An 18,006-nucleotide genomic window follows, 5' to 3' on the forward strand; every position below is an offset into this window, starting at 1 on the left:
TTGATGTTGTGTGTGGTTTTTTTTTACACTCACTTTACTTACTCTTTATAGTGTGGGCCCCTCCTTCATTAGGCCTGACTACGCTTCCTCTCTTTCTGTTTCTCTCTGCAGGAGTCGATCTAGTTTACCCAGTTATAACAGAAGACCCATTAGAAACACCTCCACTAGCCACCCACACACCATTCATCCCCCCTCCCCCTACCTACCGTCCCTACTACACCGTGCTGAGCACCACCAAAGAGTCGCTGGCTCTGTCCCCTGGGGCAGCACTGCCCTGCCTCTCGGATCAGGATGATGATGACTGTACGGACAGCACTCTTGTCTCGGGCTTTGGCTCGGGGGAAAACTTTGACTCTAGCCTCCCCCCTACAGACGACGAAGATTTTGACCGTGCCAAGGGCTTTGATGGCAGCCAGAGGGCGCGTGCCCCCAAGCTCGACGCTAAAGGCTTTAGGCCACCAAGTGTGGGACGCGGTCGGAACCCCTCTGCTTCCCCTGACCATTCAGGCCCCGCCGCTACGCCCGAGATGGCGGTGCACAACCTTCCTGCTGGCAATATGAAGCCCTACCCAGACGGCGTCTTGCTCCCGTTCCCAACGGGCTTTGACAGAGAGAACCCAAAGCTCAGGAAGGCCCTTGTAACCTCGCCAATGTTCCGTAATGTGCCCACAGCTAACCCCACTGACGCCGGGCTGGGCAGGGGTGCCCCCGGCGCTCGGGAGGTCATCCGCGAGTCCAGCAGCACCACGGGGATGGTGGTGGGCATCATCGCCGCCGCTGCGCTCTGCATTCTCATCCTGCTCTACGCCATGTACAAATACCGCAACCGTGACGAGGGCTCCTACCATGTGGACGAGAGCCGCAACTACATCAGCAACTCGGCACAGACCAATGGGGCAGTGGTCAAGGAGAAGCCGACGAACAGTTCCAAAGGCTCTGGCAAGAGCAAGAAAAACAAGGAGAAAGAGTATTACGTCTAAAGGAAGGGGGACAACAGCGACACAAAAAAAAGGAAGCGAAGCCCAGAGACCGCTGGAACTCTTTATTTGGACTGCTGACGGGTGATTTTTGCGGTGATGAAATAAAGGAAAAGTGAATAATGGAAGGAATTTTAAAAGTATATAAATTATGCAGAATTTGCATCTTAAAAAAAAATGAAGATGGAACACGAGAGTCTCGGGATTGTAGGTTATACTACTCAAGAGAAAGCAAAAAAGACTTTTCTTTCCTCGACCATTATGCTTATTTGTTATTTTCTTCCTTTGCAAATGAACTGCCGTCATGGACTTATTGGTGTTCAAGAAACCAAGTGAACTTTGTCCAAAAAACTACATAATATCCCTTTAAAGTCTGTGTGTTTAATGCTTAAGCATGTAACTGGTATCTAAGGTGATCATTAAGGGGACATTTGGTGTACAAAGACATAATGATGAGAAACTGTAAATGTTCTAGTGTTGTTTCTCAGTAATGTTCCGTGCTGTTTGCATTGCTGTGTATACAAATGTCATTGTTGAAAGTTGCAAATCCTCTAAATAGATTTCTAAGTTTAAAAGAAAAAAAAATGGACAGCTTTATTCTGGAGCATTTTGCAGAACAATTGCGTATAACATGTTGAAGTTAAGTGGGTGCAAATGTTTCACAGATGCTGTTATGTTAGATAGAATTTGACAGACTGCATATTAGATGTTTCTTATATTTCTGTTAAAGATAAATATGGATTATAAATGCTCAATTGCAACCAAGCACACTGACATATCCAATAAATCATTTGAACATTTTAATGCTCAAAAGAGGTTATGATGGAGAGATTTGTATTATATATAGCCTATATATCACATTCCACAGATACTTGTGAGATACATTTGACAAATAAAATCTAATTACATTTAATGTACTTGTTCTAAAAAAGCACACTTTCCATGAAAAAAAAAATACTAATATTATTTAACTTGATTGAAAAATATAATCCAGTACAAAAACAGCACAAGGGGGAGAAAAAAAGTAAATAATTTACTTTATTTTTAATCGTTAAAATTTAAGATAACAGTTGTTTACGTACTTAAGTAGCCAGCACAAGCTATTAAGATGCACCTCTCTTTACAAGGTCAAATAAATTACTAAAAATATTGTTCTTGTCGAAGCAAACTGACTTTAGTTTTGACGCAAATCACAACTGTTTAACACCACACAGTAAATCCAGACTTGTCGCTGAAGTTCCTATATTGCATATTGCACGCACACATTGCACAAGTGCGCGGTCATAGACGCGACAAACATTTTCATTTTGTGAATACGACAAAAAAGTGTTATTAAAAAAAAATCAGTCGCACAACAAGGCCTGAACAGCTACGTGAGGAGGAGACATTTTAGGATGTTGTGCGTCATGTTATTCTGGTAGATCGCTGTCGTCTGATAGACTTCTATACCTCATTTTGTCCATTTCACGCTTACAAGTTGCAACGTTCACGGCTGGTTTTCTTGTGGCCCATGCCTTTGTTCCTCCTGAAGGTGTTGGGTGATCAGCAATGCCTCGGCTATTCTCATGTGTTGACCTGCCGAGGTGGCTTCCAAATGCCGTTTTCTGTAATACACTTTTAATATAATTACTTATACTTTTGTTTTATACTCATTTGCTCATTGTTGCAACATTTTTATTTATGTTTAGCAACTGCTTAGCAATAAAAGGGTTGTTAATCTATGTTTGCTTCTTTCCCATAACAAAAAAAAAACGCGTGACAACGTGTGCGGATAGGTATGCACAAATCGAAGGAGGCATGATCAATTATTGGCTTCTGACTGCAGATGAAATCAGATTATAAGCAAATGTCACCTGCCATATAACGCAATTTTAGCCTTTGTGATGAAATTGCATTGTTTCTTAATGAAAAGTTGCTGAAGCGGCATTGCCAGATTAATTAGAAGATGGGAACACTTTAATAGATTTTTTTTCACGAATGCTAAACTTGGTAACAATGATAAGGCTTGCATTAACGTCAGCTACTCTCATCACGATTCCAGTGGCAATTTGGTGGATATATATGCGACATCGGGATTGGTCACCACAACCGCTTTGTGAACCCAGTAGCTCTTGAACGTGTCGTACAGGGTGTAAGTTACCGTGTGTATGCTGCTTAGCAGGGTACCTTGTTAAGGTCGCCCTGTGGGCATGTGTGTGTAAGTGTGTAGATTCTGCGGGTGGTTAGCACACTGTTATGGACCCAGAAACATGAGTTTGATCCCAGCCACGGTAAACATCGAGGCGAATATTTGAACTGCTCCATTATTTGAGCTGCTTCTGACCCTCTCCCCTTGGTTGAATAGCTAGTGCAAAGTATAGTATAAACATCATAGGCGGCTGTGTGCCGCGCAGGTCTTAATTAGGTGATTCAGACTAGAACTTGCCCCACCACTGGTATTAGTTACATGAGGGGGATGTTTGTCTTTGTAAATTCGACCGGCTACGGCTTCTGTGGGCCACATCCCAAACATAACCTCCTCCCATACCCTCCTATTTAAATCGCAATGACACCACACCCTGTGTGAATATCAAATAGCCATTTCTATGATAGCGATTTAATGTAAAGTAAAACTCCAATTTAAACTAATTTGACGTGCTTGTAAACCCACCTGCACCATGCTATGGGATATGAAGGACAACTGTTATTTTTTTCCTGTTCGATGACAGTAAATGTAAAGTTGATAGTAAATAGATTGCAATTAAAATAGGTAAATCCCAACAAACATACAAAGCCCTGTTAAAACACCTGCGAGTGTATGAACTATGTCCATAGAACAGAACTGACGTGAAGTACAATTCATACATTTCTAAAGCTATTTCGGGCCATCATGGGGGACAAACATGTGCATAGAGTAAAACCGCCCTTGTGTAACAAAGTGACTGAATTGGCTTTTCATACTGCGGTGCCACGTACCCACTCGTAGTGCCACGAGGATGACGCAGGAGTAGTGAGCAAGGTGACATGTAAACCTGCTGTAAAAGCATAATGATTAAATGTAACCTCTAAAATGCATTTACCGTGATAATATTAAGGTGCAGGGAGAATAGTGGCTACCCCAACGTTCAGACTGGTGGCCAGAAATGTGCCGTACCCCCGAAAACCTCACGAATTGCCTCTTACCTTTAAAATCATTCCCATGTGTTCAAGTTTCAAGCTTATTTTGTTTAACTATGCCAACTCAAGACACCAGAATCGGAGTCTGTTTTGCAAAGTGGCCTGGATCACCAAAATAACAATCAAAACAAAGTAAAAACAATTAAGTAAATAGAAATCAGAGGGGAAAAAAAGAACTGGGTCCCCTGAAAAATAGAAATACTGCATGCGCTGCATTAACCACACGATAAAACATGAATATGATGTAATTGTGCCGATCATGGGAAAAGTGGAGTGTGTGCCTTGGGAATGTTGAGTATTTTTAGTGAACAACCGCTCTACATCACCATCTCCACCATTTCCAAAAACAAAGAAAAATATATCCCGTATAGCCTGAACAGACTATTGGGGCAAGTGCTGTTAGCGAGCACCAATGAAGGCCGACACGGCACACGAGGGGGTGGCCAAGACCGCCTTTGTCTCTCTAGTCGCAACGTTTACACATCGCACCAGGTACTCATTTGTGGCTGAGCCAACCTTACCATCTCACCATCTCCACCACCACAGCCATCAACACTATGAAAGGTAACCAAATAAAAAATATACAAAAAAAACTGAATTTGCCAATCCATTCACAGACAAATTAGGAGTAAAATTTTGATTTAAAGCTTTCGTGACTGCAAGGATTCATATTCTTGGTTTTTTCGGTAAAGTCACGTAGAAGGGAAACAATAAAATAATAAAAATATAAAACAATAAAATTCTCACGACGTTTCGACTGCAACACAAGCAATCATCATCAGGTGTGAAAACCACAACAAGAAAACTTTCTCAAGAAAACTTTCTTGTGGTTTTCACACCTGATGATGATTGCTTGTGATGCAGTCGATAGTTTTCTTGTTGTGGTTTTCACACCTGATGATGATTGCTTGTGTTGCAGTCGAAACATCGTGAGAATTTTATTGTTTTATTTTTTTATTATTGTTTCCCTTCTATTGTTTCCCTTCTACAAGTAGATTGACCAAACGTATAAATTATAAAATAAAATTTCACGAAAATTGAACTGTGGCGAATGAGTGACCAATAAGGCACCATAAGATGGTGTTGTGAGTTTAAATACCATTATTCAATGTTGCCCATTGTCCATTCAGTGTCCAGAGTATTGTACCACTGTGTGGAAGGTCATCAGTAGTTTTCCTCTGATGAGAATGATCTTTGTGATAATAACGTGGACTTGTCACCACTGTATCAGGCCCACCAATGGAGATTAACAGTGTGGGGACACTGACTTAAATCTCATCCATTACATACAGAATATTTCCAGTGAAGAGTTCACATTTTTTTAGATGTGCACAGTAATTACACTTTCAAATAAAGACCATAAATAGCATGGTGTGTGTTAAGGGGCCAACTTACACATGCTCCCTAAGCTTTTAATTATTTAAAAAAAACCCTTGGTTAATCCACTGCTGGATGAAGGTCCCCCCAACCCATTTCGTACCAGTCATGGTGGTTTTATGACCATAATTCATTCCATTGGTCAGTGCAGATAAAGTGGATTCCCAGAACCAGTTCTGATATCACTCGTCACTGATGTTAGCCATGGCCAGAAATCAAACTCAGACCACTGGGTTCATAACAAAACGTTAACCACTGCGCCACCTCTCCACCTCGAATCGTTTAGAATTGTTTATTCATTTACAAGCACCATTTGCAGACACAACCCCGAGACAAAAAATTACACTCAATATTTACTCTCCAATTCCAGTCAAGAAAAACCTCATAACTAACAATATTGATCAAACTATACATTCGTTAGTGTTGAAATAATGACATGTTGGATGTTTCTGTGGGGGAATGAACACTTTCACATACGAGGTAAGTAACAACAGACAGCTGGTGGAGGGAATATAACTTGTGAATTCATTACTATAAAGCTGTTCTGCTGGAGAAAGACTGTACTGTCCTGTATATGGACAAAGTATCAGCAATAATTCCCAGCCCTTTGTAAATCCATTGGTTGGATGAAGGCCTCCCCACACCATGTCGCCTGTTGGTTGGGGTTCTGTGACCATACTTCACTCTACTGGTCAGAGAGAGTTCGTGAAATGGGGGAGGGGAGGCATGACCAGTTCTAATGATACCCATTCACCACTGATGTTAGCCCTGGCTGGGAATTGAACTGAGTTTGTTGGGTTCGTAGCGCAGTGAACGCCACTGCCCCAACCCCAAAATAGACAGGAACATTTGAAAAAAATTGGGCAATATACATGGACTGAATTTAACAAGTAGGCTTCTGCGACCAATATGATTCATAATTGATTTTTGAGTCAGATCGCGTGAGTAAGATGTGTATTGTACACCCTCTTCCACCCGAACGTCAATTAATAAAATTGTCAAGTGAACAAATGTGCCAATTTATCACTGCTTCTGAACACTGCTTGTGTTGGAGAGCAACCCTACAACATTTAACCATTGGGTACTTTCAACAACAACAAATAAATTATGAACACGTAGACTAGTGTGAAGGAGGCAGCATTCTCAGAGTAATCACATGTGACAGCAGGCCATATTATCTTGAAGTGGGTAAAAGGGCTAGCATATCGCAGTCTGATGAGGAATGCACTGAAAAAGCTCTGCCCCCGCATGCACACCATGGTTGCTGCTGTTAAACACGACACACTACTTCTGAATCCGAATAACATAAAATAATTAGTATAATGACTATCCAGTGTAAATATAGTGTTGAATATAAAAGCACCGTTTACGCAGTCTTTTGAATCATGTAAGAAAATACTTGCCGGTGCCATTGATGTATTCAAGTCAAACTTGACTGTTTTTTAGCCGACTCAATGTGCAAGGTTTTCAAAATCTACCCCCCCCCCCCCACTTTATATAAAGTAACATAAGAGTGAATATAAATATCAAGTACGTAGCAGTGTATGAGTGGACGTGATCTTAATATGTTCAGATTTATTTTGGGTCACGTGCACATCGCAGAATGTGCTGTTGGTGATTAAATGTCCATCGGGCTAGTGGTGAGCACAATCATTCTCATACATTCTGCGGTCTGCTATTATATTACCTGTAACAGACATCGGTAAATCAAATGGAGGCTTAGCTAACCTGTGGGTAACATGACATTGCAGACACTGAGTAAATTACAGGCAATGCCTCTTTGTATTTTAACTGTAATTTAAATAATGAAGGGAATTCATCTCACATTTCCATCATTAACCTTGGTCTATATGTTTATATTGTGCAAAGGAAATCTGAGTTAGCCAATACACTATTATTATTACAAACCGGTTTCCTTACTTTCTTCCGGCAGCAGTTACAGGATATTTCAATGGATAGAACGACGCATTATCCGTAAATTGACCAGAATAATACAAACGTTAAAACATTCACAATTTGCACAAATCTACCGATAGCCACTCAAAAAACACAGAGCACATTTAATATCAGCCACGATCAGCAGATTATTGCGTGAAATAATCCGACTGGAAATAATGTTCTTGTAGTTTAAAAAAAATGTGTGGGGAAACGTTAACACAATCCATAAGTTTATGTGTAATTTGCTGGTACTCAACCAGCTCATGGGTTGGGAAATATCAGAGTAAACACCTACAACGCTCACGGGACACTGAAATATGTCACCAAAAAAAATTATATAACACTTCCCATTTGTCGTAATGGATTTAACACAGCAGTGTTGGATCATTTATATGACAGCGATCGTTTATTTGTGCGGTCACATCAGTAAATGCTTTCCCACTTCTTTGTCGGAGACGGGCAGGGTTACAACCGTATACTGTACTGTATACCAATACAAGTCCATTACAAACGGTTCATTGCCACATGCAAAACTCATGAACATTTGAATACGAATTATGGTGGGATGCTTTGGCAAAACCCCCCACTAACCCCTTCCCCCCCATCCCATCTTATCATTGCTTCTTTTATAATAGTGGAGATGGAGCGATGATGAAATCAGCCCGTTGTGCAGGTAACTGGGTGGACTCTTTCATCGCAGGAGTGTGAAATAATGTGGCGGCAGCTTTAGGAAGCCTGCATCCAGCAGTGGATTGACCATGGCGGGTGATAGTGATGACGATAACGCTGTGTATACTGATAACAGCAATGCACGCATTTAAGACAAATCTCAGAACAAAGGCAAACATTACTTAATTCAATAAAGCGATCACTTTTACGTGCATTATGTTCATGCGAAATCTATTCAGCTAATGTAAGAGAAACCTGCTTGCAGTGGTGTGGTATGGTGAGCACATTGGCCTTGCCATTCACAGGTCGTCCAGTTGCCTTTAAACTCTTGCCACGGCAGTGAAGTCTCTTAAATCTCACCGCCTTTGTCAAATCAAGCGATATAAATGGGCACCCGACAGTTAATTCGGTCGGCAGGTTGCGTGTGCTGGTGTAAAGTGTGGTGACATCTGGCCAGTATCGAAGAGTCCCCCGCCGAGACTTCTGGCGCCCCCTCTCGTGGATGCTGTTCTGCCAGCAGTGGTGGGGGCATGCAATTCCCCGGCTGCACCTTTGCATATTGCTTTCCGTAGTTCATTCAGTGAGACTGCCGTAGTATCTAAGGTAGAAATAGGATGGGACACTTCCCCAGCCTCAACTGAATGCTCTATTCATCGACGGGATGTAAGGATCCTGACAAGAGCATGGGGAAGGGGAGGGGGGGGGCAGGGGATGAAAGGGAGCGGTGGATGGGGGGGAGCGATCATTCAAGGAGGCGAAACCAAACCAGCGTCAAGGCCACATGCGACCAAGGGATGAAACAACAAACTTGCGCGAGCACGTTCCCTTTCGTCCTGTATTTTGAGATAGCGTCGTGTTCATTTGCAGTTGGGTAAACAAATACATGTGTGTGTGTGCACGCTCACAAACGCAAGCGTCATTACAGCAACGATCAGCAGCGCTCTCCCGCGGCGGGTACACAAGCACTCATGCTGCCCCAGAGGAGCTTGTCATCCTCCGTTGCACCACCGCAAGGCCACGTGCAGAATGGTGACAGCTCGCCGACAAAAGGTGACAGAACAGAGGCAAGTTTTGGAATTGAATTAAAATAAAACTAAATATAAATTCGTAATGACAGTAGAAAGATCTCGTGCCAGGACAAGATCACTGCTGGAATTTGAACATCCAAGCAGGGTGTCTCTGTCCTCATGATAAGAACCATTTTAAGGACATTTTATAGTGTGGTTATAATTGATTAATGTAAATTCATTGGCTCACAATGCACGCATTGAATTGCATGCAGAAGGTGATTTGATTTTTTTTTAATTTGTATATATTTTGCATGTAAACAGGTTCATGCAAGGCCCATAAATATGAATTTGGGCACAGTGAATATACATTTGTGCTGTAATAAGAATAATAATTTGTAAGTACACTGCTGGATGAAGACATCCTGACGCTATTTTGGTCGTGACAGTTGTTTGACCATAACTTCACCACGCTGGTCGGTGTGGGATGGTGAAGGAATTATGGGGCCCAAGACCGGTTCAGATATCACTCGCCATTGGTGTTAGCCATGGCCTGGAATCAAACTCAGGTGGTGGCCAGGTTGAGAGTGCAAAATGCTAAGCATTGCTCCGCAGACACAAAACACAAATGCCATATTCAGCACCAGCGATAAAAAAGTATACTTGTTCATCAACCTTGCCTGGCCTAGAGATGATTAAAATGAACTATATTTGAACTGGTCCTAGGGGGGGATCCTAAAAACAGTTGAGACACCACTCGCCCCTGACGTTGCCGGGCTGATAGCGCAGTGCGCTAACCACTGTGCCACCGCTGCACACCATAATAAGCGTATCACACTCTCGCTGTGTTCATCTGAAAACCACTCGTGATACATTTGACCCATGATCATTTTCAGAGGGCTATTGTCAAGATATGCATTTAATGTCAATTTCTAAATATTTCTCAGAAACAAACATGAAACGATAAACTGTGCAACTTACCGATCCCATAGAAAACAAAAGTCCTAATGATGATATCTCAGACCAGGAGCCATACCTCAACTTAGACGACCACTGAACATTATTACAGTAGAGCAGTGGTTCGTAACCTGGGGTGCATGCACCCCTGGGTGTGCGAGATGCCCTGAGGGTGCGAGACAAGCCATATTTGTTTTGAAGGGTAAATCATCGGGCACGTAAGTACAACTACTTTGTTTCATCAACCCTATGTGTTTATGAACATGATACATTGTTTAACGATTGAGAACCAAAAGGTTGCAAGACTCAGTGGCGACTCGTGAGACGTCCACTAAGTGGGGCTGTTGCGAGTGACCTCTGAAAAGTTGGTGTTCGAATGAAGAAAAACCTCGTCATGTTATTGGCCTTCCCGTGAAAGTGAAATAACTGTCTCATCAATTCTGTCTGATCAACCAACGGTGAGGCATTTATAAACGACATGAAATAAAACAAGCCACTCAAATTCTGTCCCCATTAAATGGAATATTGAAGAGTGACTCCACAGTGCTCGTTGCCAATTCTTCGTTTGCTTCGCCTGCCACCATCGCCACTGCTGTCCGTGCCCTCCGAGAGCATGGTGCAGGCCGTGAGCTGCTGCATTCCACACGGCGCAACCTCGCGTCGTGCCATCGTCTCGTCACAGCCACGGGCGCCTTTCTCACCGCCCTGAATGGACCTCAAACGGCGTGGCTTAAAGATGCTGGAAGCTCATCGCGACGAACGAACGAGGGGACATCTCTCAATCGGACGCCTTCACAGCCGGCCCGACACCTCCCCGAGGCACAAGTCAGCAATGTGGTCTTGCAGCGGTTTATAATATGAACAACTTTAAATGGTATCTTCATTAGGCAATTCACATTTTTTTAACGCGACAAAACATTTATAGAAAAGGTTTTTTTTGTTCTTTATTAGAAAAATCATTTATCATCTTCCCCACCTCCTTGGTGGGGAGTTGGCGCACCAACGCCCCTAGTGGACTAACCGCGCCTAGCACGAACCATATTCTTGGTTCTTTCGGTAAAGTCACGTAGATAGACATTTTTTTAAAAAAAATTATACAATACAATTTAAAGTAATAGATTGAAAATAATAAAAGCAAAAAAAACCCACGACGTTTTGAACCAAGAATATGAATTCCTGCAGTCACGAAAGTTATATGGCAATAACCACCGCCGGATGAGACTACTGCAATGATGAAGAGCAACATTGCCTTTGAAGACATGTAACGCTGTCCACGTATCCGTTTACTTCTCCATTCAGACAGCATATGGACACTGACAGAGAACATGGAGCAAAGACTCGCTCACACCACTCCTGTTGGAAGGGCCTCGACTACAGGGAGACCGAGAGAGACCCTTGAGATGCCATATCCTTTGGGTCTTTCGGTAAAGCCACGTAGATAGAAAAAAATAATCAAAATAATAAACAAAAACATGTATGCCATTTGGCCTCATCTCCCTTGCCAGCCAAACATCTTGGAAGAGGTAAGAAGTAACCACTCGTGACCTAACCATACGTGACCTGTCAATCGACAAATATTACATACTAAGGATCGAAACATACATATTCAATGCATTTACATGTAGCATCCATTGACGTGTTATACAAAGCAGGTCACAGTCTGCTGGCGTTTGGATGCGCCGTACCTATCTCGCAGAGGTCGCGCAAATACCATGTTGCATACACGCACACAAACAAGTCTTCCCTCGAAGACAACTCCAATGGGCAAAAACCACGATTTAATACTGAAAATGGCGCGAGCATTCTTGAGTTTTGGTTAATATGTAACGTGCACGAATCTGGTTGATCTGCAGTGGAGACTATTTAACTAATAAAGAATTAAAGCTTTCGTGAATGCATAAAATGACTCATTGTTTTTTTTTTCGGTAAAGTCACGTATGTAGAAATACAATAAAATTATATTGAAACAAATATTGTATTTCTACATGCGTGACTTTACCGAAAAAAACCCAGAGTAATATTTAACTATATCCACTTTGACCAACAGAGGGGGCACTGCAATCGCAAATAAAAAAGAGAACACCACTGGCTGGGAGCAGAAAAAAACACGTCTTTGACCTCATGGCAATGTTCGCTAAAGGACATGCGACAATGCTACATCACCATCAATGGCCTGAAATAATTATACAATCACGCGGTGATCATCATCAGCCATGATCAATCCAATGCTAGATGAAGGACTCCCCCATAAAGCCGCCATCTCTCACAATTTTTCCATGTCATGTATAGTCCATTGCGTATTATTGTAATGTGTTTAACACTATTTCATGATACAGTACGCAGATAAATTGTCAACTAAGGTATGCTGCGCTTACAGCACTGCACGCACGTGTATGGATTGTTAATCTGTACAGCGCAATCGTTTAAAAGTATAGCTTTAATAAAGGATAGATCATTGCGACGAATTCCAACGTGGACCAATGATGGAACGTTGTCTCCTTAAATGTTTCCGAATCCATCCTGATCGGCACCGGACAGCGTCTCACCACAGCCACGCTTGCTTGGAGCAGGTTAATCGCTGGCTCCATCATTCCATTTCTGTGACCACATCAAGTTGCTCAGCGTCACTCTCGCGACTCCACCTCATCATTCGACAGTTACACCAAGCACGTGTATGTACCTTGAACTTCTTTCGCGCCGTATGTAGCCAACCGTGCTAATCGGAGGTGCCGGGGGACGACAACAAACTAAGCACACAAACAACAGTTTGAAAGAAGTTATTTTTCAATCTAGATTTAAATGTGCATAGCTCCAGTGGCTTCCTGATATCGGAAGGAAGAGCATTCCAGACGGCCGCAGAAGCACATCTGAAAATGTGCGATGCAGTGACCGTCTTTTGTTCGATGGCTAGCAAAAATCCGCTAACGAGGATGACCGGAGTTCGTGTGATGGTTTATGTTCCTTGAGATCACCAAGGTATTGTGGTTCATTTGTGGCAAGCATTTTCTGTGGAATGAGTGCGACGTTATAATGTATCCGTTCAGCAACCAGAAGCCAATCCAGCTCAGCGAGATCACATCATCAGATCCCACAACGACTACTACATAAGCGGCCTCCGTCATTCACGTCGACTCATCACCGCCGAAATTGCCGATATTGCAATACCTTTTGCCTGCAGCATGGTTACCTTGCTGATATCGTCAAGGAGAATAAACTATCACGCGACCTCTGGTTATAGTCGCAGAGGCTTTTGGCTGCTGGCCATCGAAACAAAGACGGTCACTACAATCGCACGCCCTCAGATGCACTTCTGCAGCCGTATGGAACGCTCTTCCTACCGACATTAGGAAGCCACTGAAGCAATGTGCTTTCTAAATCTAGATTGAAAACTCATTTCTTAAGAACAGCTTTTTTGTGTTTAGCCTGTTGCCTTTACTCCGCACCTCCGATTAGCACAGTTGTCCACGTGCGGTGAGAAATAAGTTCAACATACATACAGTGCAGCATCCCTTGTTGTTTTTCCCTCAACCTTAGTTCACCCACGAAATTCTAGATTGGAAAAAAAAATACTTTATGGCTGAATCCCTTTGATTCTTCTCTGAGTGCAAGTTTAACGTGGCTAGGTATTAGATAGGTTGACTTCCACGTTCTGGTGTCATGTCTACTCAAGGCTTTGCAAATGGAAAACAGACATTCCCTTAAACCATTGTGAATACTCAGAGTGGAGATGACTTCATTAGTGTGCAAAGCAAAGGAACCCATGGCACTTTTGCACGCTGATGTGAATTCTACTTCCACAGTGTATGTATGTATGTTGAATTTCTTTCGTACCGTACGTAGCCAACTCATGGTTTGATTTTAGTGCAGCAAAATCCATTGCTGCACCGCATTTGTATGCCTCTACATCTATGCTGCCCACCTTCGGCAACCAGCATTGACAAGCGTGGTGAAGTATGGTCAAATGACCCCCAGGAGCTGCGGAGCTGCATGGCAATGGGGGAGACCTTTCATCCAGAAGTAGATTGAAAAAGAGCTTAACAGTATGCAATGTGAGATATTCCAAGATCAGTGAGAGAATATGACTGAGCAAGTTGAGAAGTGATGTGCGTAGTGTTTATGCCACACTAACACCTCCACTTTGCTCGGTTGGCTACGTAGGGTGCGAAAGAAGTTCAACATACATACAACACGTGTTGTGTGCATGGCTTTTCTGTGAACACTCTGGCTACTTAATATCCCAACTGGAAACTCAGCTAGTGAATGTGAAAATGAAACTGTATACTTATTTTATTAAATACATAATTGTGTCGATTACATATACGCTGCCTTTTTTTTACTAAATTCATCTTTTTTTCAGTTTGGCGAGATTGAAGACTTCGATATTCACGAAATTATCTCCAAACTTGCTAAATAACTGTTAACTGTAATATGGAAACTTCAACATCTGATAAATTGCCAAACGTATTCATAAAGCCAAACACTAAACAACCACATACCTCTCTGAACCGAAATTCAGAGGTATGTTTTCTCCTTAAATATACATTTTGGCAGAACAGATATGTAATGCATAGTACAAAACATCCTCATGACGACGTTTATTATTATTATTATACTGCCACCGCGAAGATTGAGAAATGGCAATGGGCCTTCTTCTTATTGTGTAAATTCAGCCAAAGCAAGGCACACGCCAAAATGTCCGTCCGCCACGGAGATGGAGCAATGGAATCAGCTCATGTAGAGGTGTTTGATGGATTGTTGCATTGCACCACCGTGAGAGATGGCATCAGCATGGAGAGCCCTTCGTCCAGCAGTGGATTAATCATGATTGATGATAATTATGATGCTCACTGAGTAGTTAGTCGATCGGTAGGCCACGTGCAGTGGGACAGAGTGTGGGTATTCACATCTCTACAAAGACATCTGGCCACTGTGCAAGAGAAGGCCAACGTTCCCTCTAAAGGGGCTCCCATAGCAGTCTATCTATCGGAGGCCCTTCCAAAAGCAGTGGCTTGAGATAGAAATTGCAGGGCTTCACTTTTCCCTCTTAGTAGCCTACAAAGCCATAAGGGCATGTCTAACATTTAAACGTGCATGCCTATGGAAATGACCTCCTTGTTTGCCACGGGGCTTATTTTTTTTATAGGCATTGTGTGGAATTTGAAGCCGTATGAGGTAAAGCCTATATATAGTCTCGGATTGCATATCATAGAAAATAATGTCAAAGCATGTAGGAAAAAGTATGCAATAAGGGTAACTGCAGACAGGCTTTGAAGTATTAATGTTTTCAGTCAAAAGCATTATTCTATAAACATCTATCTCTTTACGTTCCCAAGATTAAAACAGAGCAAGCCCATGGTTTACTCGCATTTAAAGGCGCCAGTTAATGGCGACGCGGTTGCACAGTTTTATATTTTCAGCTTTGTTACCAAAGTCAAAAAAACATTCCTTGAAATTAGAAGCGGGGAAAAAATGCTCAAGGACTTCTAAAAGATAAGTGGATGATGGATATGGGTGTCCACGGGCCCAGGGAGATTATATCACTAATGGAAGCCGATGATGATCCTTAATAATATAGTGTGGTTCGATTGTGTATTTACTACATGCCTGCCTGCGACTTCCTGGAGCCAGATAACTACAAGTTATTTTTATAGAATAGTCTACTTAAAAAAAACGCAACTAGATGCCTAAAGAAGAAAAACAGCTCAAACAACACACACTAATATTGCACAACTCTGAACATTAAACGTTTGTAAGACGCTAGAACATAATTCCAACAACTTTGCGAGGGGGGGGGGGGGTGACATAAATTGTAGAGGTTAATGAGAAAACGCATTTTGTGTAAGTAGTTCAGAAGTGTCTTTGTCAGGACTATACAAATATCCCCCAAAACATTTTTTTACCAGGTCAGAAATAGATTGCGATAGAGGTAATACTTATATATTGCGTAATTGTAGATCAGGTTGTTAACTTATGAGCGTGATTTGAATAGTTATGTATTCTTTGTATCTGCGTGTGGAAGAGTAGGCCAAATTACAATCTAGTGAAAGTCCTTTCTCCAGCAGTGGCATGAGTACAACAATTGCAGGGCTGCACCTTTAATTTGTTATTTACATGAAGGCGTGCATAGTTATGAAGTCAAGGCACTTATAAAAACATGTACAACTTGATAATGTCTACCATGAAAAACAAATCAACCTCCACGCATTGGCAAATCGGGTTTCATTCCTCAATATTTTAGCCCTTGCATGAACATCCGCACCAGCATAATTCAAGCATTAAGTGTAGCGTGAGAGGAACAGAGTGTCTTGAATCTGCACAAGACGTGCTTTTAAAGGTCCCACACTTTATAAAACATAAGCACGCTTTATAGTTGAACAATATATCCCCGTTAAAAGTGTGTTCTCTTTTGATATGAAACAGTAGTGTACTGAAGGTGTCAAAACAGTGTATATAAACACAAAGCGTTTTGTAAAAAAAAAATCTTTCACGTTTTAATCTTCCAGTTAGAATATAAAATCCTATTTAATCTCCGGTCTCTTCTGCTCAAACTCCCATCCAGTTCCGGCCCTGAAGCAGGCGCATGAACTCAGTGGCTGTGCTAGGCACCATCAGATAAATTAAATGCGGAGAATCCCAAAGAGCCCGAGGTGCCTGGGATTTGTGAAAAAAGTGCTCCATCAAATATCCGTTGGAATCTTCATACACGTAAAAAGCTAGATTAAATAAAAAAACAATTATTGACTCATACAGTGAGGGAAAAAAGTATTTGATCCCCTGCTGATTTTGTACGTTTGCCCATTGACAAAGAAATGATCAGTCTATAATTTTAATGGTAGGTTTATTTGAACAGTGAGAGACAGAATAACAACAACAAAAAATCCAGAAAAACGCATGTCAAAAATGTTATAAATTGATTTGCATTTTAATGATGGAAATAAGTATTTGACCCCTCTGCAAAACATGACAGTACTTGGTGGCAAAACCCTTGTTGGCAATCACAGAGGTCAGACGTTTCTTGTAGTTGGCCACCAGGTTTGCACACATCTCAGGAGGGAATTTGTCCCACTCCTCTTTGCAGATCTTCTCCAAGTCATTAAGGTTTCGAGGCTGACGTTTGGCAACTCGAACCTGCAACTCCCTCCACAGATTTTCTATGAGATTAAGGTCTGAAGACTGGCTAGGCCACTCTAGGACCTTAATGTGCTTCTTCTTGAGCCACTCCTTTGTTGCAGTGGCCGTGTGTTTTGGATCATTGTCATGCTGGAATACCCATCCACGACCCATTTTCAACGCCCTGGCTGAGGGAAGGAGGTTCTCACCCAAAATTTGACGGTACATGGCCCCGTCCATTGTCCCTTTGATGCGGTGAAGTTGTCCTGTCCCCTTAGCAGAAAAACACCCCCAAAGCATGTTTCCATCTCCATGTTTGACGGTGGGGATGGTGTTCTTGGGGTCATAGGCAGCATTCCTGCTGCCTATTGGCAAACTTCAGACGGGCATGTATGTGCTTTCTTGAGCAGGGGGACCTTGCGGGCGCTGCAGGATTTCAGTCCTTCACGGCGTAGTGCGTTACCAATTGTTTTCTTGGTGACTATGGTCCCAGCTGCCTTGAGATCATTGACAAGATCCTCCCGTGTAGTTCTGGGCTGATTCCTCACCGTTCTCATGATCATTGCAACTCCACAAGGTGAGATTTTGCATGGAGCCCCAGGCCGAGGGAGATTGACAGTTCTTTTGTGTTTCTTCCATTTGCGAATAATCGCACCAACTGTTGTCACCTTCTCACCAAGCTGCTTGGCAATGGTCTTGTAGCCCATTCCAGCCTTGTGTAGGTCTAAAATCGTGTCCCTGATATCCTTGGAGAGCTCTTTGGTCTTGGCCATGGTGGAGAGTTTGGAATCTGATTGATTGATTGATTCTGTGGA

At 42.3% G+C, this 18,006-nt stretch overlaps 1 protein-coding gene across 49 annotated transcripts in view; it reads left to right on the plus strand.

Annotated features, from left to right (window-relative positions):
• The window catches only part of LOC116939524 (neurexin-1-like), a 297,761-nt gene extending 291,228 nt beyond the window's left edge, over nt 1-6,533 (plus strand). For 27 of the 49 annotated variants that reach the window (XM_032948001.2, XM_032948005.2, XM_032948015.2 and 24 more), the window contains one exon: nt 112-6,533. In XM_032948001.2, the coding sequence (XP_032803892.1) occupies nt 112-980 (869 nt within the window). In that variant the 3' untranslated portion in view covers nt 981-6,533. The remainder of the gene's footprint in view (nt 1-111) is intronic. The other 22 variants (XM_032948021.2, XM_032948022.2, XM_032948023.2 and 19 more) reach the window with 2 other exon arrangements.
• The last annotated feature ends 11,473 nt before the right edge of the window (nt 6,534-18,006 follow it).

This window comes from Petromyzon marinus, chromosome 6 (genome assembly GCF_048934315.1).
Source record: "Petromyzon marinus isolate PM22_M1 ecotype Great Lakes invasive population chromosome 6, UKy_Petmar_22M1.pri1.0, whole genome shotgun sequence".
Taxonomy (NCBI): Eukaryota; Metazoa; Chordata; class Hyperoartia; order Petromyzontiformes; family Petromyzontidae; genus Petromyzon; species Petromyzon marinus.